The sequence below is a fragment of the Trachypithecus francoisi genome, unplaced genomic scaffold, assembly GCF_009764315.1.
Source record: "Trachypithecus francoisi isolate TF-2019V2 unplaced genomic scaffold, Tfra_2.0 Lachesis_group4, whole genome shotgun sequence".
Classification (NCBI taxonomy): domain Eukaryota; kingdom Metazoa; phylum Chordata; class Mammalia; order Primates; family Cercopithecidae; genus Trachypithecus; species Trachypithecus francoisi.
Window position 1 is genome coordinate 9525886 of NW_022681469.1, and position 27995 is coordinate 9553880.

The 27995-nt window shown below is 47.7% G+C and overlaps 1 protein-coding gene and 1 long non-coding RNA gene across 7 annotated transcripts; one reads left to right on the forward strand and one right to left on the reverse strand.

The window, feature by feature from the left end:
- Positions 1-553: 553 nt before the first annotated feature.
- On the forward strand, positions 554-27461 carry LOC117072849 (zinc finger protein 746). 6 transcript variants are annotated; one of them, XM_033193290.1, is made up of 7 exons: positions 554-877; positions 3845-4144; positions 4233-4359; positions 5365-5478; positions 22811-23002; positions 23523-23648; positions 24770-27461. In XM_033193290.1, the coding sequence occupies exons 1-7, from the start codon at positions 854-856 to the stop codon at positions 25888-25890; spliced, it is 2004 nt and encodes a 667-aa protein (XP_033049181.1). In that variant the 5' UTR covers positions 554-853; the 3' UTR covers positions 25891-27461. The 6 variants fall into 6 exon arrangements, with proteins under 6 accessions (XP_033049181.1, XP_033049183.1, XP_033049186.1 ...); XM_033193292.1 differs by having other exon boundaries at positions 24773-27461; XM_033193295.1 differs by having other exon boundaries at positions 4278-4359.
- Positions 2164-3311, reverse strand: LOC117072850. The gene is made up of 2 exons (XR_004432974.1): positions 2557-3311; positions 2164-2356 (listed from the first exon to the last, which is right to left on the reverse strand). It is a non-coding gene; the product is annotated as an uncharacterized LOC117072850 (long non-coding RNA).
- Positions 27462-27995: the final 534 nt, after the last annotated feature.

The window sequence follows — 27995 nt, forward strand, 5'->3', positions numbered from 1 at the left end:
GTCCCTACCAAGACCTTCACCGAAATACTTTTAAATGATGCTATTGCGTTCCACTGCTCATGCCCCTGAAAAATATTTACTGTAATAAACCCATTACAGAAAATGCTAGGTGGCTGCCTACCGGGGTTTACCGAACTATATTCCTGCTGTTTAAAGTATTTATTCCATTTCAAACACAGATGGGCATGAGCTACATCTGTCTCCCCGCAATATAGCCCAAACCTCCAGACCCAGGACCTCGGGCAGCAGAAGTGTCCCTGGGGCGGGGTAAGGGGAGCCGGGCCTCCCGGGGCCAGGGGGCCGCCCTGCCCGGAAGCCCGTGCTCGCCCGCGGGCGCTGCCAGGCGGGTCCATGAGGGGGACCCTTTCGGTAACCGAATCCTCGGGCTGGGCCGCGGGGCCAGTGCAGCGACTCCCCCTGCGTTCCGCAGTCCGGCCGGGGTCGCGCGATCGGCCAGGGTCGCTAGGTCCTCCCGTCGGGCCCCGCGGGCGGGGCTGGGCGGGGCGGGGCGGGGCGGGGCCGGGCCGCGGGCAGGCGGGCGCCGCGCCTGCCGTTCGCCTCTCGGGCTGCAGGTGGGGCTGTGCGGCCGCGCTGCCTCCAGGAAGCCTCACGGGCCTTCGTCGGCCGGGCCGCGGCGCCGGCTCCCAGGATGCAGTGTGGACCGGCCGGGTGCTGACGGAGGCGGCGCGACTGCGGGTGGCGCGGCGCAGGGGTAGCCAGCGAGGAGCGGCGGCAGAGGCAAGGCCAGGCAGGCGCCGCCTGCGGAGAGAGCACCGGGCGGCCGGGCCTGCGTGGTGCCGCGCACGGCGGCGGCGACGACTTCCTTTGGGCCCGGGCGGGACAGCGGAGGGCCATGGCCGAGGCGGTCGCGGCTCCGGTAAGGGCAACCCGCGCGCGCACGGACTCGCGGCCTGGGGGCCCCGGGCGGTCCGGGCCCGGCACACGGCGCCGCAGGCCCTGGGGAGGGGTTCCGGGGTCCGGACCGGACCACAGGGCCTGGGGCTCCCGCGAATGGGGCGCGGGGTCCGCCGGGGCCTACTGCGCCCGTCGGCCGGGTCCCCACTCTGAGCCGAGCCAGAGCGCTGGCGGAACGGTTGTCCCCGCGCCGGGGCCGCCCCACGCCAAGTTCTTTTGGCCCTCCGGGGCTTCCTGCCCCCGCCCCAGCCGCTGTCCCCTCCTTCTGGGTGCCCCCCCCCCAACCCGCGGCTCCTTTCTCTGCCTGGCGCTCCGCCTGTAGGTCCTTCTCCATCTCCCCCGCAGCGGCCTGGTGGCACCTGGGAGGTGTCCGGCTTCGAATCCGCATACACCGACACCCACTACGTGCCCAGCTCCCCGGGGTCGGCTCGGAAGGGAATATAGAGCCAGGCACTTGAACAAGCCCTGTTGAGGCGTTAGTCTGTCCTCACAGCAAGCCTGTCGGGTGGGTACTGGTGTTAATCTCTGTCATACAAAAGAAAATCCTAGGGCCTAGAGAAGTTAACTTGCCCAGGATTACTCAGCTGGAAAGTGTGGAAAAAGACACACAGTGGCTCCGTGTATTCAAGGACCAAGCAGACGGGTACGCAGGCAATAATCGTGCAAAACAGAAAGGGGTGAGTGCTGGCGCCCAGGTGGAAGCTTGCGGTAGGCTCCCGGGGAAGGAGTGTCAGGGGGCCACCTGGTACCGCTGTCCACCCCTCCTGGCCTGATGCTCTGCGCCTCTGTGATTTGAGCCCGGCTTTTAGGGAAGGCTAGGATTTCAGGCCCAGCTAGACCCGTGGTGCTTTCAGGGAGGGAGGAGTGCCTGGGCAAAGGCGCAGAGAGACGGGACAGTGCAGGGCGTGTTCGGGAACAGAAAGGAGTCCATGAACCTGGAGAAGATGGTTTTGGTTTGGAGGCAGTGGGAAAGGAGACTGCAGAGAGGGACTAGGAAGGGGCCTGCATGGCTGGACTTCATCCTGCGGGTGAGGGATCCGGCTCCTCTTACCATCAGCTCCTCTCAAGCAAAGAGTTTCGGCTCCCCTGGCAGGAGTCTAAGGACAACCCCACATACTCCAGCCACCTGTCAGTAAGAAGCTGGGCTGGAGTGAGCAGCGCACAGTCGCCACCTCCCACCACATAGTGTGAAGGCCTTGCACGGGGCTTCCTGGCCCCATCAGAATTGTAGGAAAACCATGCACCTTGTTGTCCATGAGTAAAAGACTAATATTTTCTTAATATAGTAGTTTATGCAGAGATCCCTTTCATGCCACACAAAGACCGTAATAATGCACATGGAGGATGGGGAAGATTTCAGTGGATGGGGAGCTGGTGACCAGTTGAAAAGAAGCTTCTGGAGTAAACTCTTGGTGTCTGGGATCACGTGACAGGGATTGATCTGAGAAAGGAGAGGCGAGGGAAGGAACAGTGGCCTTAGGTGGAGGATGGACTCAAGCCCAGAACCAAGCCAGCCCACCCAGGTGCTGTGGCACCACCTACTACTTAAGAGCAAGACTCCCACCCGCATTGGGGTTTTCGCCTAGAAACAGTTCAGCTTGTCCAGAACCTCCCAGCCTTGAAGACCCTTTAGAGTCCTACCTTGTTTGGGTCCTGCTTCCCTCCAAATAGTCTCTTAAGCACTGTCCTAGACAAGTTTTTTTCTGCCTCTGCTCAAACTCTCCTTTTGTCTGTTTTTTGAGGTGTCCGTCCACATTCTAGTTCTCAGTGACTTTCTCTAAGTTAATCCACATTGGTTTCTAGTAGCCACTTATTCATTTTGAAAATAGTCACCTACCTTTTGTTGAGGAATTATTTTGCAGAATGTTGTAAGGAGGCGTTGATCCTCAGGTCCCGATACCAAGAGCGTCTCTCTGCCCTGTAGGTCCCACATTCAGATGTAGGTGGCTCAAACAGTCCAGCTCCCTACCCAAGGCAAAATGTGCCCATTCTTCCTTTTCCCAGCTGCGGGTCACTGATACACCATGTGAACATTTCCAGTGACAGGGAAGCCCCTCATCTCTAATTAAGATGGTTGCTGCCCATATACAAGTCTAACTTTATGGCATATGTCCATTTTCCTCATCAGACTGCAGGGTATGTCACTGTTCCTGGTACAGCTACAAAAATGTCGGAGGCCATCATTTTTACCTTGAGCGGGTGGGAATTGGGAAAGAGAAAGAATCTTGTAGGGCTCATGCAGTGTCAAAAAACTCTGGACTGATGGAGATTTGCAGTCATGGGGATTTTAGCTTGTGGGGGAGGGGCAGATGGGAAGAGGACAAAATGAGACTATCCTGGGGGAAGAGGAACTGGCCATTATATTTTTATGTTTATTAAAAGGGGACATGAGATGTTTAAAAAAAAAAAAAGAAAGAAATTGAGCAATACTCTTGTTTGTGCCGTTTCAGTGAACCAGCTGTTTTTTTTGCTGGGTCATCATCAGTAGACAGTTCCTGTGTAATCATGAGGGGAGGTGCAGGCTGGGCTCTAGTAAATCTGCAGTTTGCCATTTCTCCACTAAAATGCTCAGCAATGCTAAGTCACTGTTTACACAGCAAAATTGCACTGGGTACCTGCCATGTGTCAAGGACTGTGGTATGAAAAGATGCAATACCTTGTTCAGGGAGCCCACAGTATAGGCGTGGGTAGGAAATTACTGTGTAGGGTGGTAAGCACCGTGAGAAGGGTCTGCACTGTGCTGCAGAGGCCTGGAGTAAAGGCACCCACCCAGACATAGACCTAACATACCCAAACAGGTGATTGCCAGCCTGAGATCTGGCATGTGGTACAGGATAGCCCCACTTGTCCACACATATTAGTGAGAGAGGGGCTCAATGAAGTCAGTGGGTGGAAAGAATGATGCCGGTTTCTTTTTTGTTTCTCAAAGATTTCTCCGTGGACGATGGCAGCCACGATTCAGGCCATGGAGAGGAAGATTGAATCGCAGGCTGCTCGCCTGCTTTCCCTAGAAGGTCGAACCGGGATGGCTGAGAAGAAGCTGGCCGATTGTGAGAAGACGGCTGTGGAGTTCGGGAACCAGCTGGAGGGCAAGTGGGCCGTGCTGGGGACCCTGCTGCAGGAGTACGGGCTGCTGCAGAGGCGGCTGGAGAACGTGGAGAACCTGCTGCGCAACAGGAACTTCTGGATCCTGCGACTGCCCCCGGGCAGCAAGGGGGAGGCCCCCAAGGTAGCCCTGGGATTCCTTGGGGTTGGGGAGGTCAAGCGGCCAAACCTGTGAGCGTGTGGGTGAGCGAGTGTGACACTTGTGGTTCTAGGTGCCCGTGACGTTTGATGATGTGGCCGTGTATTTCTCCGAGCAGGAGTGGGGCAAGCTGGAGGACTGGCAGAAGGAGCTCTACAAGCACGTGATGAGGGGCAACTACGAGACACTGGTCTCCCTGGGTAAGACCTGACACTCATTTCTCTGTTAAATGAGTCCTCAAACTTCTCCCTCCACATAGTTGTTTTCATGACAGTAATATGTAAATCACCAAAAACACTGTTGACCTTGCAAGTTGTTATCTGTTGTGAAAGATGAGCCCTGGGTGATGGAGTTAAAAGTTTCCTTCTCCCTGTGTTGAGTTTCCCAGAATGCCAGGCTGGGAAAGGCGGTGGCTTCTCTCCTACGCAGGCCCAGGGTGTGGACCTTTCTATTGGTGCTGACTTGGAGCAGGAAGGCCCCTTCTGCTCTCAGATCCAGTATGTAATCGACTCACGTTAGAGAAAGACTCTTTCTTTCAGTCTTCTCCTGCAGACATGCGTGGCTCCTATGGCGACGTGCCTCGAGGTCAGTGGAGAACATGGGCAGACGGTGCTGCTTGCAGCAGACATTTTCTTCATGTCTCAGAACCTTGCTTCCGTCAGCCCCTGGGGCTACTGCTGCTCTCCTTATATGATCCTGCCCAGGAAGGGCCTGCACTCTGTTTCTTCCTGGGCTGATTTCCTCTTCCCGATGGTTTCTGTGTGACCCTGGAGCCGAGGGCAGCGAGGCCTGTTAGAGAGGACAGGAGCAGGTGCAGATGTGAGGTTATGTTTTGTCAGCACAAGTGCACTGCTGTTTAACGTGCGTGCTCTGCAGCAGTTTCTTCACCCCGGCACTGTTGACATTTGGGACCAGGTGATTCTGTGTGTCGGGGGCCATCCTCTGCATCATAGGATGCTCAGCAGCATTTCCTGGCCGCTGCCGTCCAGATGCCAATCACCTTTCCCCCAGCCCTGGGCACGACAACCAGAACTGTCTCCAGACTTTGCCAAATGTCCCCTGGGAAGCAAAATTGCCTGCGGTTGGAAGCTCCTGCTCTGTGACAATCAAGAGATTTCATTTCTAAACCATTGTTGGTTTTCTGGGCTGACTGTCGCCAGCTCTGACTGGAACGTGGCAAAAACTAACCTTCTGTCTTTCCTCAGACTACGCCATCTCCAAGCCCGAGGTCCTCTCCCAGATTGAACAAGGGAAGGAGCCCTGCAACTGGCGCCGCCCTGGCCCCAAGATTCCAGATGTTCCTGTGGACCCGAGTCCAGGTAAGGGCTGGGAGAAGGCCAGGGAGGCATCAGGTGATGTACGGGAAACAGAGATGGGAAGGCCAGAAAGTATGTGATCTTTCCAGAGAGAGCCGAGGAGAAACAGGAAACTTACAGGTTTTATGTCTGAGTTTTTTATAGTTGAGTTTTAATCTCTAACTTATTCAGCTAATGCTCCAGAAATGAACACTTTCTAACAGGTGGCAAACCTAATCTTTGAGGAAGAGACAAAAGCAGGGGACAGGATGAGGGGAGGGAGAGGAGGACACTGAGAGGGAAGGCAGGAGCATAGTGGACCCTTGAACAACACAGGGGCCAGGGGCACTAGCCCCGGTCCCACCCAGCCAAAAATCTACGTATAACTTTTGACTCTCCAAAAAGTTTACTAATAGTCTCCCATTGACCAGAAGCCTTATTGATAATACAAACAGTCAATAACACATATTCTGTATGTTCTATGTGTTACAAAGTGTATACTTACAATAAGCTAGGGGAAAGAAAATGTTACTAGGAAAATCATAAGGAAAAGAAAATAGGCTGGGCGTGGTGGCTCACACCTGTAATCCCAGCACTTTAGGACGCCGAGGCAGGCAGATCACGAGGTGAGGAGATCAAGACCATCCTGGTTAACACGGTGAAACCCCGTCTCTACTAAATATACAAAAAATTAGCTGGGTGTGGTGGCGGGTGCCTGTAGTCCCAGCTACTCAGGAGGCTGAGGCAGGAAGAGTGGCGTGAACACAGGAGGTGGAGCTCGTAGTGAGCCGAGATTGTACCACTGCACTGCAGCCTGGGCGACAGAGGAATTCCTCTGTCTCAAAAAAAAAAAAAAAGATATTTACTAATTAAGTGGAAGTGAGTCATCATAAAGGTCATCCTCATTGTCATCTTCAGATTGAGTAGACTGAAGGAAGAGGAGGGGTTGGTCTTGCTGTCTCAGGCGTGGCAGAGGCAGAAGAAAATCCACTTAGAAGTGGGCCTGCTTGGCCGGGCACGGTGGCTCAAGCCTGTAATCCCAGCACTTTGGGAGGCCGAGGCGGGCAGATCATGAGGTCAGGAGATCAAGACCATCCTGGCTAACACGGTGAAACCCCGTCTCTACTAAAAAATACAAAAAACTAGCCGGGCGAGGTGGCGGGCGCCTGTAGTCCCAGCTACTCGGAGGCTGAGGCAGGAGAATGGCGGTAAACCCGGGAGGCGGAGCTTGCATTGAGCTGAGATCCGGCCACTGCACTCCAGCCCGGGCGACAGAGTGAGACTCCGTCTCAAAAAAAAAAAAAAAAAAAAATAAGAAGTGGGCCTGGGCCTGCATAGTTCAAACCCATGTTGTTCAAAGTCAGCTGTATATTGACAACAAAATTAATTCAAAGCTTTGCAAAGAGTCAGCCTTGCCTCGAAGAACCAACCTTAATTTAAACCCATAGCAGTTGTAGAACATATACCCCTTGGTCAGCCTTATGGTTCGGTATGATTAGAAGCACACATTTATTTAAGGTGAATCTGGTTACCAGAAATCAGTGTCTCAGATTTCCCTGGAGCCAGTCAGCACCTTTGAAAGTTAAGGGAAGGACAGGTGGACACAGGAGAAAAACCAAATTCCTAAAGTGAAGACCTGCTGGGTCATTTGACCACGGAGACCACATCTCTGCAAGGCTCGACCCCTGATTCCTCCAGAAGACCCGCCCTTGACCGTCCCACCTGCCTTGGTTTTCCCTTTTGTCTGACACTGAGAAAGGTGGTGTTCCGCAGAGGCCCTCCTGTACTGCACTTGTGTGAGATTAAACGCATCCCCCATGTTCATCATCTCATGTCAGTCAGATTTGCACTTTCCTAAGGGCAGAAGCATGTTCTGAGCTGGGCGCTTTGCCAGTCGTCATCAGGACATTGACAGTTTAGTTCTACAGATGTATTTGGAGAATTTTCTAGGTGTCAAGGACAGTGCTGAACGCTAGAGAACAGAAAGACGGCTGAGAACACATACTATTGGGCTGGAAAAGAGGGTTACAACCCATGCGCATCCAGCTTCCTAGCCTGGGTGGGAGGTTCTGGGTGGGTGGGTTTCATTGTATTCACACTGTGTGGGGAGGCTTCCCTCACTTCCACAGCATCATTAAACAAGAGTAAAGAGGGGCCTCGAAATATATTCTGGTTACTGGTAAGACCCCGTAACACTCTCTAGCTGCATCGTTTGATGTTCAGCAGCTCTACCTGAATGGTGGCCTCTACCCACCATTAGACAAGATAAGTAGACACAAACTCCACTGTCCACCTTGAGCCTGTTGGCAGGGATTCTGTGTGGCCTTTCTCTCTCTCCCCTTTGTCTGAGAAGCCAGGACTCCCAGCTCATCCCTTGCCACATTTGGCCTTGCCCATGCCTTGTGAGACCTCACCTCCCCTTCTCCTCACCTCCTGTACATCCCTCCACTGAACCTTGTGGGATTCAGGGCTCAGCAGACCACGCAGGTACTGAGTGCTCCCTGCTCGGACTGAGCTCCAGGGGACTGCAGCCCTCTGAGTGCTTGTCATCCTCTTCCCTGCCTCCCTCTGAGCCCAGGCCCACCGGGGACAGGGTCCTGACCCCTCAGATTGTGCTTCTGCCAGCCTCAATCCCTGTCTAGAGACCTGCCTTTGGGTCTCAGGCCTTGTCTTTTTGCTGCTTCTGCAGACCTTCCCTCTCTTCTTGTCACTCTTCCTGCCCTCAGTCTTGGCCATGGCAGCCTCCATGCGGATGGTCCTGTGCCCCTCCACCCATTCCACGGCCATCCGTGACTGTGATGACAGTGACTGCACCACACCTCCATCTCCATCTCCAGCACACCACTCCCCGGCCGCCTCCTGCCGTCCCTTCAATTCCCTGTCTGGTATCCTATTCCAGCAATTTCCAGTCCTTCAAGACCTACAAGCCATCAACCCTGCTGCCTTTTCACTGCCCTAGCTCATCCTCATTTCCCTCCATGCCCACCACTGTGGTTCCCCCTTGCACACAGCCTCAGCGCTCTTACCCGTTTTGGTCATTGTATCCACCTGTGAAATCCACTGGTGTTCTGCACCTGCAGCCAAGCAGCTGCACATGACTGCAGAGAACCAGGTAAGCTGGCTGCTGGTGTCACATGACATTCACGACCAGCGACTTCAGTGGGCGCTCTGCCACACTGTCACACTGTGTCTCCTTAGCCCAGGGGCCAGCAAACTGTGGCTGAGGGCCAAACCTAGCTCATCTGTTTGTGTATGGTGCACAACTGAGAATAGTTTTATATTTTAACCCTTTTTTTTTAAATTATAGAGAAACACAGCACTCGCACAGCCCTCCCCACGCCATCTGTCTGCACCTGTGCCCCCTTCTCTGCCTTCACTCCTGTGACTGCTAAACTGTCAGCCCTCCAGCCAAAATTCTCCTTCAATCTGGCGCCAGATCCCACCTCATGCCACCGTCTCAAGGGCAACACAAGCAATCATGCCTTGACCTCTACCCCTGCAGCCCCTGCCTGTTGCTCTGCTCCCCTTTGTGGCAGAGCCCCTCGGGGACATCTGCGCTTGCTGTCTCCTGCCCCTTCCCTCCCACTCTGTTACCTCTTCCACCAAAACCTCTCCAACCTTCGTTACCAGGGCCCTCCATGGTGCTGAAAGGTCTGTCTTCTTACTTGGCCTTGTCCCCTCTACTCTGCCACCTAGGCCCATTATCTACTGCTAAGGTTGTCACCAGCCCCTTTCCTCCTGCTCTGATCCCCCAGAGTCTCGTCTCAGCCCAGCAGAGTGATCCCTTTTAGACCCAAGTCAACGCAAGTCCTGGCTTTCCATCTGACCCGCACCATCGGCTCACCTCCTCCACTTTTCTCCCACTCTGCCCAGCTGCACCATCCATGTTGCTGTCCCCTCTGCCCTGTGCCAAGGCCTTTGCAGTGCCCTCTACTGGGAGTGCTCCTTAGGCAGGTCCCACCTGCAGGCCTTTCCTGTCATTGGTACTGCAGCCCCTCCCCACCCAGGACTCTGGGCCTCCTTTCCTGCTTCTGTCTTCGTGTCAGACAGCGTCACGTCATATATATGTTTCCTATTTATACATTCATCATATGTCAGGTCTCCATTAGAATGTCAATTCCAAAAGTAGAAAGATTTTTATCTGTTTGATCATTCTAGGAACCTAGAATATTGCCTAGTACAGAGTAGGAATTCAGTAATTCAATAACTATTTGCTGAATGTATGCTGTTTCAAAATTTAAAATGTGTGTGTGTGTGGTGTGTGTGCGTGAAATAATGTATTTCTGATACCATTTAAATCCCTTTTTAGGTCTCCCAGGCCTCCCTAGGGCAACCCCTTGTCCTGGATTTTCTGTGTTTATTCTTCCTATCCACATTTTAAAACGTCTGCTGTGTACTTTGGTAGCTGTAAACAATATATAGTATGGTTTTTTTGTGTTCTGAAAAATTACATAGATGTTGTTATATTTATCACTCATTATTCTGTATTTCAGACGTATCCGTGTTGATACATGTAGATCAAGTTCATTACTTTTAACAGATGGTTAATATTCCAGAAGCAACTATATTGTAATTTATTTTCCATTCCTCCACTGATTGGCACTTAAGCTTTTTCTGATTGTTCACTCTCACAAGCGATACTGTAGTGAGCGTTCTTGCGCCTGTTTCTTTGAGCCCCTGTGGGGACGCTGCTCCAGGAAACAGACCCAGCAGTGGCCTCCCCACGTCGTAGGCTTGATTTCACCTTTTCTGCTACTGTATGGCCCTCCCCCGGGTACCCAGTGCCAACAGGTGCTCCTAGAACTTGATTCCTAACGTCTTTGCCCAGTTTCCGTAATTACATTTTTGCCAACCTGATGGGGGTGAGGTGGCCTCTTGTTTCAACTTGTATTTTCCCTACTGTTAGTGAATATGTGCACCCTTTTTATATGATTATTTGGTTGCTTCTCCAATGAATTGTCTTCTGTTTTTCTGTTGAGATATTCTTCATTTTCTTATTGATTCAGGGCTTCTTTGTATGTGTTCTAGATACGAATCCTTTGTCTCTTATTTGCATTACAAACATTTTCTCCGTGTCGGTGGTAGGTCTTTTAACGCTGTAGTTCTTGTATGCAAGTTTTCACTGTTGAATCAGAGTCAAACATGTCAGTCTTTTCCTTTATGATCTGTGCTTTTTCTGTAGTAAGAGATCTTTGCTTACCTCACTCAAGGTCAGAAAGATATTCTCTCTTTTTTTATAAATTTTTAAAAGTTTTGCTTTTCAAATTTAAGTCTTTAATTTATCTAGAATTAAAATATGCGTAGCTTGCAAGGGAGGGTTTCAGTTTTTCCTCCGACAACGATGGTCTGATTTTCCAACAAAGTTTGCTGAATGTGTTAGCTTTTCTCCACTGATTTGTGATGCGATTCTGTCCTGAGCCGGTTTCTGCATGTGCACAAGGCTGTTTCTGGGTGCTTTCTTCTGTGTCATTGGTCTGTTTGTCAGTCTCTGCACCAACACCTTGCTCTTTTAGCTTCATAATAAGCCTTGATATCTAGTAGACTAATTCTTCTCTACTTGTTGCTCCAAAAATTGTCTTGGCTATTCTTGGATCTTTGTTCTTTTATATGAATTTTGGGATCTGTATGTCAAGTTCCTAAGAAAATCCTGTTGGAAATTTGATTGGAACTGCATTTACTTTACAGTCTAATTTCTGGAGAATCGCTCTCATGACAACATTAGCCTTTCTAATAACTGGAAGACTCATTTATTGAAGGCTTGCTTCTATGTGCTTGAGTAAGATTTTACAGTTTTCTCCTGATAGTTGTTTTTCATTATAAATGGGAGTTTTACAGTTTATTACATGTATTAATAGTTATTGCAGGTGTACAGGTATGCTGTTGACTTTCATTTAAAAAAAATCTTGCTCTCATGTCTAATGGTTTGTTTCTTTATATTGTCTTGGATTTTTTATGTAGATTATTATATCCCCTACAAATCATACAAAGATTGTGTCTGCTTTTTAACTTTTTATAACTTTATTTTTCTTGTTTAGCAGTTTGACTAGGACATTGTTGAATAGCAGCAGTGATAGTGGCATCCTGTCTGTGGACAAGATATATTTCTAGAGTTTTAGGCTTAAGTATGATTTTTGCCTTTGGCTTTTGAAAATACTGTCGAAGACATTTCTTTCTAACCAGGCTACCCAAAAGTTTTTATTGCAAACAAGTGTTACATTGTATCAGATGCTTTCCTTTTTAAAAATATTGTGTTTTGTTTTTTTAAAAACAGCGGTCCCCAACCTTTTTGGCACCAGGGACCAGTTTTATGGAAGACAATTTTTCCACCGATGGGGGGCCAGGAGGATGGTTTGGGGATGAAACTGTTCCATCTCATAAGAAGGGAGTGTGACCCAGACCCCTCGCATGCACAGTTCACAATAGAGTTTGCGCTGCTGTAAGACTCTAATGCCACCACTGATCTGACAGGAGGCATAGCTCAGTCGGTGATGCCAGCGATGGAGAGTGGCCGTAAATACAGATGAAGCTTCACTTGCTCGTCTTCCACCCACCCCCTGCTGTGCAGTCCAGGTTCCCCAGGGCATGGGGACCCCTGTTTTACAACATTGTTACTGTGTATTATACATAACAACAAACAAAATACATACAGAACAAAATTCATATGACGTTTAGAGATTAGTAGTAAACCCGTATTCGCAACACCCAGCATGAGAGAGAGACCACAGCTTGAACCTCCTGGACCCCCGTCCTTCCCTGATCACACCCCTTCCTTCCTTTATAGTCTACATAAACTGAAAATTCAGAAATAGAGTCCCTTGCCTTTCTTTACATTTTTATTCTCTCAGTATGTATCCTAAGTAACACATTTGGTTTTACCTGCTTTTGAACTTTTTATAAATGGAATCATACCACACATGTTCTTCCTTAACCTGGTTTTCTCATTTGCCGTTATGTTTTTGAGAGCCATCTATGTTAATGAGCTGTAGCTCATTCATTTTCATGATTTTCAGCACTTTACAGTTTTGTATTTTATGACCATAACACAATGTATTTATTCCTTCTACTGTTGGTGGGTGTTCGTGTTGTTTCTTTTTTCTTTTTTTTTTTTTTAGCTGTTTTTGCTGTTGTGAACATTCTTATGCATATGTAAAAGTTTCTCTAGGTGTAGATCCAGGAGTGGAACTGCTGGGCCACAGGAAGGAAGAGATACGTGTTCAAACTTTTCCAGGTGATGTCAAGTGGGGATACCGGCTGGTATTCCCAGGAGGGCCTGGGGGTTCCAATCACACCTTATCCTCACCAGCCTGGGAAATGCTGTTTTTATTTCTGCCCATTTGGTGTGAGGGAAATGGTTTAAAATTTATGGTTTAAAACCTGGATTTTCCTAATTAATGACATTGAACATTACATCCTCTATTTGTGAGCTATTTGTCCTTCCTCTCCTGTGAAATGTGTGTTTATGTCTTCTGTGCATTTTTTTAAGTTGTGTTTTGTTGATAGAGTCTTGCTCTGTTGATAGAGTCTTGCTCTGTTGGCTAGACTGGTCTTGAACTCCTGACCTTAAGTGATCTCTGCCTGCCTCGGCCTCCCAAAATGCTGCGATTACAGGCAAGAACCACTGTGCCTGGCCTGTAAATTTTCTTTACGTATTCTAAATATTAATCTTTTTGTCAACTATGTGTGTTGCTGTTATCTTTTCCATTTGTAGTATATTTAAAGAACAGATGCTTTTCATTTTAAAGTACTTAGATTTACTAGTCTTTCCTTTATGGTTTATCCTTTTTGTGCCTTAAACAATTAAGAAATGTTTACGTTCTTCAATGCTGTAGCGCACCAGTGCACCTTCTCATATTTCCTACTAAGGGTTTTCAGAGTTCATCTTTCATGTTCAAGTTCTTCATCCTTCAGAAATGGACTTTTGTGGTGCTCTGAGGTGGAGACTCTGCTTCTTTTTCACTGCACTTTGGCTCTTCTTTCCCTTTGCTCTTTCAGATAAACCCTCAAATTGCCTTATCAAGTTCCATGAAAAATTCCAGTTGGGGTTATGGTTGCAATTGCATTCCATCTATTAACATTTTGGAGAGAATTGACACTTTTACTATATTCAGTCATGTTACCTGTGAATGCCCTAAGTTTCTCCATTTGGTTCGTCTATAATGTCGCAATGAAGTTTTATATTTATATTAAAGTCTTGGACATATTTTATTAGATATATATTCCTAGGTTCTTTTTTTTTTAAAAAAAAATCACTTTTGTCGGTGCTATATTTTTTTAAATTGTATTTTCTGTTTGTTGCTGTTGGGGACTTGAGGGCAGAGAATACCCCTCTCTAAATGCTTTTTCTCCCATCACAAGAGCTCATTCCAATGTCTCTGCCCTTTATGCAGAATTATGCCCTGAATTATCAGTAATAAAAATAGCTTAGCCTCTCCTGTCTTCCTCTTTTTGTTTTGTTTCTGTGTTTGTTAAGACCCTTGATAAGGAAGAAAAATTGTAATTGATAGGCTTTCTCAAAAACCTCACAGTATTAATATATAAAAATGTAGTTGTCTTTCATTTATTTAACGATCTAGGAACCCTACTAAAATTTTCATTAATGCTAATAACCTTTCTATTGTCTAATCATTCTCAGATTTTCTGAAAAGTTAATCATATCTATGAGTAATAATTTCTTTTTAAATATTTATGGGTTTTTTTTTCTTGTTTTATTGTGTTGACTGAGAACTCCCAGAAAATCCTTAAATAGAAATGATGATACCAGGTATCCTATTGGTTCATTATTTTAAAGAGAACACTTTTTAACTTTTCACATTGAGTATAACATTTGCTAAAGATTTTGTTTACAAATATCCTTTATCTGGCTAAAGAAGTTTCCTTTGTCTGTGGTTGGCTAGGTGTTTCTAACAGTAATGACTTGAATTTTATATAATTTCTTTTGGTATCCATTGAGATGATTATGCGTTTTTTTTCCTTAACCTGCTAGTAAGGCAAATTATGTTACTTTCTAATGTTGAAACAACCTTGCAGTCTTGGAATAAACCTAACTTTGTCATGATCCTTTATGTACATTGCTGTATGCTAATTATTTTGTTTAGGATTTTTGAATCTTTGTTCATGGATGAGATGGGCTTGTAATTTTCTTTCCTCAGACCATCTTTGTCTGGTTTTGGTATTAAAAATATGAGCTATGATGTATTCATTCTGTTTTTAAATTTCAGAGAGTTTTTGTAATGTTGGAATTATCTATTCCTTGAATGTTTAGTAGAAAACACCAGTGGGGCCACCTGAGCCTGAAGTTTTCTTGGTGGGGAAGATTTTTTACTACCAATTTAATTTATTTTAGTTATAGGACTATTCGGGTTTTCTATTTCTTCTTTAGTTTTGGCAGGTTGAAATTTTTCTAGGAATTTGTCAGTTTCCCCAGAGTTTTCGAATTACTTGGAATAACATAATATCCTCTATATCTTTTAAATCTCTGCTACATTTATCATTATGTTCCCTTTTTCATTCTTCCAATTGGTTATTGGTGCTGTCTCTCCTATTCTCTTGATAATCTTGCTAGAGGTGAATTGGTTAAATAGTCTCTTCAAAGAACCAACTTTGACTATATTCTATCTTTGTCTTCCCTTTTATTCGTTTATGATACTCTTACATGTATTATCTCCTTCTACGTTTGAAAAGGTTCTTAAATGTTATTTATTTTCTGATGTCTTGCATTGACTGCTTAACCCATTAATTTTTTACCCGTGTTTTGTTTTTTGTTTTTTTTTTTTTACACGATGTCTTGCTCTGTCGCCAGGCTTACAGTGGCGCGATCTTGGGTCACTGCAATCTCCACTTCCCAGGTTCGAGCCATTCTCCTACCTCAGCCTCCTGAGTAGCTGGGACTACAGGCACGAGCCACCACACCCAGCTAATTTTTGTATTTTTAGTAGAGACGGGGTTTCACCATGTTGGCCAGGATGGTCTCAATCTCCTGACCTCGTGATCTGCCACAGCCTCCCAAAGTGCTGGGATTATAGGCTTGAGCCACTGCTCCCGGCCCCTGTGTTTTCTTTTTTAATGTAAACATACAAGGCTGTAAAATTTCCTCTGAGTACCATTGTAGCTGTGGCCCATACATTTTGATAGATAATATTTTCATTAATACTGGGTTCCAGATATCTTCTAATTTTCATTGCGATTTTTTTCTTAGACTCAGATTATTTAGAAAGCAATATATTTTAAAATTTTAGTATGTATGGGAGTTACTGATTTCAAACTTATGTTGTAGCTAGAAAATACAGTGTGTAAAATACTAGTCATTTAAATTTTGCTGGCCGGGCGCGGTGGCTCAAGCCTGTAATCCCAGCACTTTGGGAGGCCGAGACGGGCGGATCACGAGGTCAGGAGATCGAGACCATCCTGGCTAACACGGTGAAACCCCGTCTCTATTAAAAAAATACAAAAAACTAGCCGGGCGAGGTGGCGGGCGCCTGTAGTCCCAGCTACTCCGGAGGCTGAGGCAGGAGAATGGCGTAAAACCCGGGAGGCGGAGCTTGCAGTGAGCTGAGATCCGGCCACTGCACTCCAGCCCGGGCGAAAGAGCAAGACTCCGTCTCAAAAAAAAAAAAAAATTTTGCTGAAGTCTATTTCATGACCTAGAAAGTGTTCATTTTTCCTTAATGCTCTGTGTAGCTTAAAAAGCTTGTGTTTTCTGTGTTTGGAATCTATTTCAGTTCCTTTGATCAGGTTTATTGGTAGAGTTGGTCAAATTTTATGTAACCTTTAGTTAGCTAGATTTATCAATTACAGAGAGATACATCAAAATTCCCCACTGCAAGGATGGATTTGCTCATTTCTCCCTAGAGTTTTATCAGTTTTGCTTTATTATTTTGAAGCTGTATTATAAGCTTAAAAAATTAGAGTTATTGAGTAGGCGTGGTGGCTCACGTTTGTAATCCTAGCACTTTGGGAGGCTGAGACGGGTGGATCACCTCAGGTCAGGAGTTTGAGGCCAGCCTGGCCAACATGGCGAAACCCCGTCTCTACTAAAGATACAAAAAATAGCCAGGCATGGTAGCACACATCTGTAATCCCAGTTACCCGGGAAGCTGAGGCAGGAGAATCGCTTTAACCTGGGAAGTGGAGGTTGTAGTGAGCCGAGATTGCACCATTACACTCCAGCCAGTGTGACAGCAAGACTCCATCTCAAATAAAAAAACCTTAGAATTATTTTATCTTCCTGGTTAGTTTACTATTATGCAGTAATTCTTTTTATTTCTATGAATATTTTTACTTTTAAAGTTTATTTCATGTGATATGGTATAGCTAAGTCATTTCTTTACATTGTTCTGGCTTAGTACATCTTTCATTCTTTTACATTGCTTTATGCGTCCTTCTGTTTAGGTATGTCTCTTGTAAACAGCAGATAGCTGGGGGATTTGTTTGGTTTTAGTCTGATAATCTTTACCTTTACCTTTTATTTTATTTTATTTTATTTTTGAGACGGAGTCTCGCTCTGTCGCCCAGGCTGGAGTGCAGTGGCCGGATCTCAGCTCACTGCAAGCTCCGCCTCCCAGGTTTAAGCCATTCTCCTGCCTCAGCCTCCCGAGTAGCTGGGGCTACAGGCGCCTGCCACCTCGCCCAGCTAGTTTTTTGTATTTTTTAGTAGAGACGGGGTCTCACCGTGTTAGCCAGGAGGGTCTCTATCTCCTGACCTCGTGATCCGCCCGTCTCGGCCTCCCAAAGTGCTGGGATTACAGGCTTGAGCCACCGCGCCCGGCCACCTTTACCTTTTAAATATTCAAACAGTAACCACTATCCGCATGTAGCTACTGAGCACTTGGAATATGCTATAAGGATAAAATACATACCACATTTCAAAAACCATGAACAAAAACAAGCCATGTGTACAAAACATGCGTGTATAAAATAATATAAATCATTTTATATTGATTTTGAAATAACATTTTCAATATCTTGGGCTAAATAAAATATACTGTTAAAATGTATTTCACCTGTTCTTACTTTTTTTTTTTTTTTTTTTTTTTTTTTTTTTTGAGAGGGAGTCTCGCTCTGCCGCCCAGGCTGAAGTGCAGTGGCCGGATCTCAGCTCACAGCAAGCTCCGCCTCCTGGGTTTACGCCATTCTCCTGCCTCAGCCTCCCGAGTAGCTGGGACTACAGGCGCCCGCCACCTCGCCCGGCTAGTTTTTTGTATTTTTTAGTAGAGACGGGGTTTCACCGTGTTAGCCAGGATGGTCTCGATCTCCTGACCTCGTGATCCACCCGTCTCGGCCTCCCAAAGTGCTGGGATTACAGGCTTGAGCCACCGCGCCCGGCCTACTTTTTTAACATGACTACCAGAATACTTAAAATTAGATAAGTGGTTCACATTCTTTTTTCTTCTTAGCTCTGGTCTAGACCATTTACATTGATTATGGTTATTAGTTTATTTGGATTGTTTTCTACCATCTTAAATTGTGCTGTTAATCTTTAGTTCTGCCTTTTCTGTATTTTTCCTGCCCCTCCTTTGGGAATTATTCATTCAGGTTTTTCCTTTTCAAACTTTTGTTATTTTTAATTAATTTGACAGTTAATGTATTCTGTTTCTATTGTTATAGAGGAGTCTTTAGAAATTTTTTCTTCCTTTAGAAGTTATTTTTTGTGGGTCTGCTGGTAATGAACCCTCACTTTGTGTGTGTATATGAGTTTGTATATATTTATATGTGTGAAAATATCTTTATTCCATCCCTATACAGTGAGTCCTCTGTATTTATGTGTTCCACATTTGTGGATTCAAGTAACTGCACATTTGAAATGTTCAGGAAAAAAGGTGTCTACTAAACATATACAGATGTTTTTCTTGTCATTATTCTCTGAACAATACAGAGTAATAACTATCTACATAGCATTTATGCCATATTAGGTATTATAAGTAATCTAGAGGTGATGTAAAGTATACAGGAGGATGTGTGTGGGTTATATGCAAATACTATACCAGTTTATATAAGAGACTTGCGCATTGTGGATTTTGGTATCCATGGTGTGCCCTAGAACCAATCCCCCACTGACACCAAGGAACAACTGTAGTAGAAAGACATAATTTTAGCTTGAGTGTTATTTTCTCTTAGCTTTTGGAGATAATTTGCCCCTTTTTTCTGGGCTTTTGTTGTTGTTATTGATGATCTGCCACCAGTCTAATCAGGATTCCTTTGTGGATGATCTGCATTTTTTCTTTCCCTGCTTTTAGGTCTCTTGTCTTGGGTAATCTGCAGTTTTACTACAATGTGTCTAGATGTGGGTTTATTTTCTTTTATCCTGCTGTAATCACTAAAATGTTTCACCAATTTGGGAAAATGTGTTATCTTCCCTCTTTGAATTTTGCCTTGCCCCCTTTCTCTCTAACCTTTTATTCTGGAACTTTTTCATATTATCCTTTAAAACTTCGAACCCCTCTTTATATTTTCAGCTCAGTCTCTATGTTGAGGTTGGAATAATTGTTTTTTTGTTTTGAGATGGAGTCTTGCTCTGTCAACCGGGCTGGAGTGCAGTGGTGCGACTCGGCTCACTGCAACCTCCGCCTCCTGGGTTCACGCCATTCTCCTGCCTCAGCCTCCCGAGTAGGCTGGGGTACAGGCGCCCACCACCACTTCCAGCTACTTTTTTGTATTTTTAGTAGAGACGGGGTTTCACCATGTTAGCCTTGATCTCCTGACCTCGTGATCTACCCTTCTTGGCCTCCCATAGTGCTGGGATTACAGGTGTGAGCCACTGTGCCTGGCCAAGGTTGGAATAATTTATTCTATCTTCTAGTTAGTTCACTATTCACCATTCAGTCATTTCCATTCCGTTGTTTAACCTACACATTGGATTTTAAAATTTCAGTTATTGGCCAGGCACAGTAGCTCACGCCTATAATCCTAGCATTTGGGGAGGCCAAGGCTGGCAGATTGCCAGAGCTCAGGAGTTCAAGACCAGCCTGCAACACAGTGAAACTCCATCTCTACTAAAATACAAAAAAACTAGCCAGGCCCAGAGGGGTGCACCTGCACTCCCAGCACTACTGGGGAGGCTGAGGTAGGAGAATCGCTTGAACCCGGGAGACAGAGGTTGTGGTGAGCCAAGATTGTGCCACTGCACTTCAGCCTGGGCAAAAGAGCGAGACTCCATCTCAAAAAAAAAAAATTCAGTTATTTTTTCTTTTTCTTTTTCTTTTTCTTTTTTTTTTTTTTTTGAGACAGAGTCTTGCTCAGTCCCCCAGTCTGGAGTGCAGTGGCACAATCTCGGCTCACTGCAAGCTCCACCTCCCGGGTTCCCGCCATTCTCCTGCCTCAGCCTCCCAAGTAGCTGGGACTACAGGCGCCCGCCGCCATGCCCGGCTAATTTTTTGCATTTTTAGTAGAGACGGGGTTTCGCCGTGTTAGCCAGGATGGTCTCGATCTCCTGACCTCATGATCCGCCCGCCTCGGCCTCCCAAAGTGCTGGGATTACAGGCATGAGCCACCACGCCCGGCCAGTTATTTTTTCTTACCACTCTAAAGTTACGTTTGATTCTTTTTCAAAATTTGGTCAGTTTTGATAGTCTTGTTTCCTCATACTTTCACTCTCCTTTTTTATTTCTGTAAATAATCTCATTGATTATTTGAAAGCTATGTTTAAAATGCTTTCCTCCTGAGAATGTGTATGTGTTCCTCGGCTGGTCATCTGATGCCAGTGCAGACTTAGGACCACTTCAAGCTACAGTCTTGACCTGGAAGTTTTTGGACCACAGTGGCCCTCCTGAGTAGCTGGGACCACAGGGGATGCCACCATGCCTGGCTAACTTTTTAAAAAAAACTTTTTTTTTCCCCTCTGTGGAGACAGGGTCTTCTGTGTTGCCTAGGCTGGCTTTTTTTGTTTGTTTATTTAAGACAGGGTCTCACCCTGTCACCCAGCCTGAAGTGTAGTGGCGCAAACATGGCTCACTGCAGCCTCAAACTCCTGGGCTCAAGAGCTCCTCCCACCTCAGCCTCCCAGAGTGCTGAGATTACAGACATGAGCCACTGTACCCAGCCTACTCAGCAATTTTAGATATTCCACATTGGGAGGAATTTCTGTTTCTTTGCACATCTAGCCAGCCATATGTCAGAAATAGAAGAGCTAAATGTTGTTTTTACATCTGTTGAGATGATTATTGTTTTTGCTATTAATCTTAACTTTGTTCATTATATTTTCTAGTATTATCCTTGAGCTCTCAGAATAAACCCAATATGTTCTTAATATATTATGTCTTTTTCTTTTTTGAAAATATATTGCTGGGTTTGATTTGTAATTCTTTCATTTAGAATCTTTACATATCTGTTCATATATGAAATTATTTTTTAAATTTGTTCATATACGACCCCTCTAGTTTGTGCAACAAAAATTGTCTTAGCCTCATAAAATGAGTTGACAGATGTTTTCTCTCAACATTTGAAGATATTCCATGATCTTCTGATATCCTAGTTGCTAAAGAAAATCTACTCTTAGTCTGAATGTCATTATTGTCTCTTGGGTACCTTTTAAGATTTTTCTCTTTGTCTTTCCTATGGTTCCATTTCACATGAATGTTGTCTAGGTTTGTTTGTTTGTTTGTTTTATTACCTACTTGGGAATTGGTCTGTTCCTTCAAACTGTAGACTTACAATGCCGTCAGTTTTGGAAATTTCTCAACCATTATTTCTTTACCCATTGCCATTACTCATTTCTCCATTTTCTTCTTCTGGGATTTCTACCAGCATGTGTTGGAATTTCTCATTCTATCCTCCATGTCTCTTAACTTTTTCATATTTTTCATTCTTTATCTCTCAATGTTGTACTTTGGATTATTTCCCTGGGTCTCTCTCCCAAGTCACTAATATTCTCTCTAGCTGTGTTCATTCTGATGTTGTTGAGCCAGAGCCATCCATTTGAGTTTTTCATTTCCATAACTGCCTCTGTCATTTCTGGAACGTTGAGTTCTTTTTCAAATCTACCTTTTTCAAAGTAATTTACTATTCTTGCCTTAAAGATTCTGTTCTTGGCCGGGCGCGGTGGCTCAAGCCTGTAATCCCAGCACTTTGGGAGGCCGAGATGGGCGGATCACGAGGTCAGGAGATCGAGACCATCCTGGCTAACATGGTGAAACCCCGTCTCTACTAAAAAATACAAAAAACTAGCCGGGCGAAGTGGTGGGCGCCTGTAGTCCCAGCTACTTGGGAGGCTGAGGCAGGAGAATGGCGTAAACCCAGAAGGCGGAGCTTGCAGTGAGCTGAGATCCGGCCACTGTACTCCAGCCCGGGCGACAGAGCGAGACTCCGTCTCAAAAAAAAAAAAAAAAAAAAAAAGATTCTGTTCTTTATCTCTTTGATGATCTTAGACATACTTAGGTTACTGTATCATTCAGCCTCTCCTTTTTTTCTGTAGTTCTTGGGAGTGAACTCTGCCATGACTATCATAGCCATTTGGCACCTCTTCTGTTTTGTAAGGTTTAGTTTTTCTTCTGGTTTTAGTTTTCCCTTAGGAGCCCCCTGTGGACTGCATTGTGTGGGTGCCCCTCTGAGGCAGATCTGCATTTGCCCATGCTGGGGCCTCCTAAGTTGCCATGGCTCTCAGCCAATTTTTCTGTGAATTTCTCAGTTTATGGTGTCTGCCCGTGTGGGTAGTGTGAATTCTGTGTGGACATGGGATTCCAAGTTTTTATGCGTTTCTTTCCCACACATAGCCCTGGACAAGTAGGCTGCTTCCTGGTGGCTCCCGCAGGCAGATGGAGTTTTCCTAGTCCCCATCTCACAGACAGGCCACAGCCTATGGCTCCTGGCTTTAGGCAGGTGGCTCGGCCACACTCCCAGCCTCACATGGACATGAAAGCCCAGCCCCTAAGGCCTGTATCCTATTCCAACAACTCTAGGTCACTTGCCTTTCACTGTAACTCTTGATTGGACTTTGTGTGTTCTCTGTCATTCTTACCTCTGGGATCTTTTCTTTTGCACTCACTTAAATATATGAGGGGGTAAGGTTTTGGGAGGACTTGGGGTTCACTTTTGTCCAGGATTTCTGTGTTTCAAGTGAGGGCAGGCCATCCCCAGGGCAACTCAGTCTACCCCTGGACTGGCAGCCTAGGCCTGAGAATGTGCTTGTGTATTCTTCCCCTCCCCCACCTCACCCTTTCCTGCCCTACCCGCATTCCCAATACCATGTGACCTCAGGCTCTGCCCTAGGCCCCCATCCTATTTGCTGCTGCCTCCCTTCCCACCAGGCTCTTTTGCTGTTGGACCCTTGTAAGGCCCCTGTGTCTTCCTCTCCAGCTAGGTGCGTGTCTGCCCCAGACCTCTTGGGGCCGTGATGCTGTATCCTCACACTCGCTCCCTTTCCTAGGCTCGGGGCCCCCAGTTCCTGCCCCAGACCTCTTGATGCAGATCAAGCAGGAGGGTGAGCTCCAGCTCCAGGAGCAGCAGGCCCTGGGCGTGGAGGCATGGGCAGCCGGGCAGCCAGATATCGGGGAGGAGCCCTGGGGCCTCAGCCAGCTGGATTCCGGAGCAGGAGACATCTCCACGGACGCCACCTCTGGTAAGTGGCTGAGACGGGGACATAAGGAATGAGTTTCAGGGATCACGGGAGGGACAGGGGAGGGCTCGTGGCAGCATGGGGGAGCTGTGGGCCCTCAACACTTCCGACCTGACAACTTTAGAAATTTTCCCATCTTAAGGTGGGACTGTACTAAAGGACTTGTCTCAAGCTTCTCTCAGGTTGCAGATGCTGTTCCTGGGTGTCTCTCTGGCCCTGTTCCAGTGGCCCCTGCATAACTGTGCGGCCGCTCCTCTTGCCCCATCTTTGGGCGTTGAAGTCACTGGCTGCCTCTATTCAAGACGGGCCCATGTGAAACACAGCAATGATGTCTGAGCTTCCCACTGCCTCAGAGTGGGGGCCAAAAGAACTGGGATCAGAGAGGCTAGGTCCTCGTGCTCACTCAGAAAAGCCCCCAGTGGGGAGGACCTCAGAGCTTACTTAGCCTGCTCTCCTCCCCAGCAGTCTTCTCTCCTCCCCATCCCTCCCCTAACCCACAGGCTCTGTTCTCCCCTTACTGCAGGTGTCCATTCCAACTTTTCCACCACCATCCCACCCACCTCCTGGCAGGCGGATCTCCCTCCCCACCATCCCTCTTCAGCATGCTCGGATGGGACCCTGAAGCTCAACACAGCAGCCTCCACAGAAGGTACGGGTGGCAACAGGAGGAAGGGAAAGGCCATGCTTGCCTGTGGGGAATACCTCCGTCCAGGCGTCCCATTTTCATTGGTGAACTGCTCTGACTGTCCAGCCAATAGACATTAGGGTGTCTGCACTCTTAGGACCCTTTGCACATTCTGTTCTTTATCTCCTTCCCAAATCATAGGCGTCCGCAGCCCTTCTTGAGGACTTCCATGTTTCAGTCTGTTGCTTTTTCATATGGTGTTAAGAGGTGTATTCTAATAAGCTGATCGATTGAAAGATATACCTCCTCCCCAGGCTTAAGCAACTGTGGCTTCTCTCTGGCATGGAAGAAAACAAAACTGAACTGAAACCACTTCTTAGATATTGGTACTACCAAAGACAGGTGTCTGAAAGCCGATTTCAGAAGAACTGCCACCAAATTTATCTGTTAGCTTTCTGTTTAGTTCTGTTTTAAAGCCCAGTCACCTGTTACTTTAATAACGTCATATTTTAGCACCCAAAACACGTGCTAATAGCTAAGATCCCTGATGTGAAACCTCAGAATGTGAAGTTCAAGTACACTTATATAAAATCAAACACATTCTTATTCACTGATATTTCTATCATTAGCTAGTGGGTCCATTTATTGAATGCTGCTGCATGTCAAATAGCTCACTAAGGCACTTTCAGACATGTTGTCTGGTTTAATCCTCACACCTGTGAAGTGGGCATTCACAGATGAGCTGTGGGTTAGGAACTGCCTGCAGCCCACAGCTGGTGTGTGGCTGAGCTGTCTGAACCCCCATTCCCTGCACTGCGGTGGGGCACACTACCTGCAGCAGTCCGAATTCCTTTCTGAGGATCAATTCATGCTCAGCCTTAACAACCACACTGAAAAATGGAACCTGGGGAGCAGATATGATGGTGGCTTTTCCTGTGGTGAAGGTGCCAGAACACTGGTGTCCTCAGGTGGGAGGCAGCCTCACAACCACTAGGCTGCTCTGCTGAGCTGCCCTCTGAGCCCAGCCACAAGGGCCTTGGTGGAGTTCGTGTGGCCAAGCAGCTGCTGAGCAGGTGATGGTGGCAGATTGTGGCTCGCTCAGCAGGTAAGGGACAGGTCAATATCTGTCTTTTTGTCTTTATCAGCAGATGTAAAAATTGTAATAAAAACAGAAGTCCAGGAAGAGGAGGTGGTGGCCACACCTGTACATCCTACTGACCTAGAGGCTCACGGGACCCTGTTTGGACCAGGCCAACCCACACGGTTTTTCCCTAGTCCTGCCCAGGAAGGAGCCTGGGAAAGCCAGGGCAGCTCCTTCCCCAGCCAGGACCCTGTGCTGGGGCTGCGAGAGCCCGCCCGGCCTGAGAGGGACATGAGTGAGCTCAGCCCTGCTGTGGCCCAAGAGGAGACCCCTCCTGGGGACTGGCTCTTCGGGGGGGTCCGGTGGGGCTGGAATTTCCGGTGTAAACCGCCAGTGGGCCTGAACCCCAGGACGGGGCCGGAGGGGCTTCCTTACTCCTCCCCAGATAACGGAGAGGCCATCTTGGACCCCAGCCAGGCCCCGAGGCCCTTCAACGAACCCTGTAAATACCCTGGCCGGACCAAAGGCTTTGGCCACAAGCCAGGGCTGAAGAAGCACCCCGCGGCGCCCCCCGGGGGCCGGCCCTTCACCTGTGCCACGTGTGGGAAGAGCTTCCAGCTGCAGGTCAGTCTGAGCGCGCACCAGCGCAGCTGTGGGTTGCCCGACGGGTCGGGCCCTGGCACAGGCAGTGGCGGCGGCGGCGGCGGTGGTGGTGGCGGCGGCGGCGGCAGCAGCAGCAGCGGCAGCGGTGGGGGCAGCGCACGGGATGGCAGCGCCCTGCGGTGTGGGGAGTGCGGCCGCTGCTTCACGCGCCCTGCGCACCTCATCCGCCACCGCATGCTGCACACGGGCGAGCGTCCCTTCCCCTGCACGGAGTGTGAGAAGCGCTTCACCGAACGCTCCAAGCTCATCGACCACTACCGAACGCACACGGGCGTGCGGCCCTTCACCTGCACCGTCTGCGGCAAGAGCTTCATCCGCAAGGACCACCTCCGCAAGCACCAGCGCAACCATGCGGCGGGCGCCAAGACCCCGGCCCGAGGCCAGCCACTCCCGACGCCGCCCGCACCACCCGACCCCTTCAAGAGCCCCGCCTCCAAAGGACCTTTGGCCTCCACAGACCTTGTGACCGACTGGACTTGTGGCCTCAGTGTCCTGGGACCCACCGATGGCGGGGACATGTGAGCGCCCCCAGCCCCGTGACCCTGGCTGGCCGCACGTGTAAAAAGCCCAGTGTGCAGGCAGCAGGGAGGCGTGGAAGCTTCAGGCAGACGCAGGACGGCGAGAACCCAAATGTCCAAGTTGCTAAACTGATGATCACTGGAGAAGGAGAAACTATCCACCAGGACAGCTGCCACCTCGAAGCCAAGTAGAATTCTCTGTGAAATGGGAGCGCTGTAGAATTTTAAGTAATTTAATTGCAAACCTGTTTTTTTTTTTTTTTAATTCTTGAGGAAAAAGCTGGAAAATAGTAATAGGGCCATTTAAATTTTGTAGGTACTTTTGGTTTTCAGGGCTTGCATTTCTGTCACTATCTCACTGAGTCTGATAGTGTGTTGGAAGGTTAGCCAGTTGGGGACCCCTGGCCGGCTGACTCCTGGGGATGGGATCTCGTGGGCGCCCCTGCTCTGCCCAGGTGGGCTGAGTGAGCCTAGAGCACCAAGCCCTTGGGCAGTGAGGGCCATTGGGTCCCTTGGAGCACACCTCAGCGCAGCAGGAAGGACCCTTCCAGGAATAGCGTTTGCATTTCCCAGCTTGCCTCTCCTGAAAAGGTCCACCAAAAAAGCGCTGGCCCCAACTTTTCTCTGTTTCAGGCCATCTGCGGTACCTGTCCCAAGGGCACTTGGTGGTGTCTCCTAGTGTGTGACTCCTAGGCCTCATAAGGACGAGTTGTCTGAAATCACAGCATTAGGTCTGGAGAGATGGAGAAGCTGAAACTGGGGAGCTGCACCACCCCGGGAGCAAAGCCTGGCCGCCCACCCCCACCTGGGGCTGCCTCCCAGATGCTTCTGTCTCCTCTTCACTTTGTATGGTGGTTTCTCATTTTCAAAATGCATCTCATTTGATCATTACTGTGACCTTGGGAAGCAGCAGGACAGGGATTTCTTTTTAGAGGTGCAAACTGCTCAGAGGGGACACACCTCGGCCTCTCACTGTGGGTACACATGGTGTGCCATGAGTGGGGAAGAGCAACAGGCGAGACGTCTCATCCTACTGGAACAGCGTTGCGGGGAAGCAGAGATTTCCAGGTTTTCCCTCTTAAAATATTTGTCCCACACCGACAAGAGTCCAGTCACCAGGCCTCGAAGGAACTTCTGCTTGTAGCAGCCACCTCCCCTGTGCCCTAGCCTCCTTAGCATGGGCACTCTCAGACCTGTTGGGGGCACTTGGAGGGCCCAGCTCACGAGACTGGGTATGGGGGCCAAGTGGCTTGTTCATTCCAGCATCTAACATCATAAAGGTGGGCCCAGATTTCTTAATTCGACCACAGTGCTGTTCCTACCACACAAATATCCATTCCTGTTTTGTTGAAGCAGCCACTGGTGGTCTTGTCTCCCCTGCAGAGGGAGGGACCTGGCAGCACCCATTCATTCAGCCCCTTCATGCATACTTTTATTAGGCAATAGACTAGTTAAGAAAATTGTTTCTATGTACTGTATATTTTGTACCTGTTTACACTTCTAATATTGATATAACTGATATTTTGAAAAATAAGAGAAAACATCCTGTTAAAATAAAACCTAACCAGCACCAAGGCAGTTTGTTGGGTTCCATTCCTAGGCGTGTGTCTTTGTCACTGATGGCCCCAAACATGCCCTCCAAGGGGCTGTCCGGTCAGCTTTCATAATGCCTTCCTTCTGGGCTTGGTCACCTGGACCCAGACAGGTGACTGACCTTGAGAACTAGGAATGGAAGATTCCAGAGAAATTTGACTCTGTGAAGAGAAACTGACATTTAGAGAGAGAATCAAAACACATCAAATCACTTTCCAACAGGATATAAACATAGTTTATGTCATTACATTGTATATGATTTGAGATGACATACATGAAGACAGGAAAGTCTGGGAGAAAAATTGCAGAGTATCCAAGATAAACGGATGTTGGATGCTTTCTTCTTGCATGTTTTTGGGGTTTTGTTTTGTTTTGAGGCAAAGTCTCGCTCTGTTGCCCAGGCTGGAGTGTAGTGGTGTAATCCCAGCTCACTGCAACCTCCGCCTCCTGGGTTCAAGTGATTCTCCTGCCTCAGTCTCCCAAGTAGCTGGGATGACAGGCACCAGCCACCACACC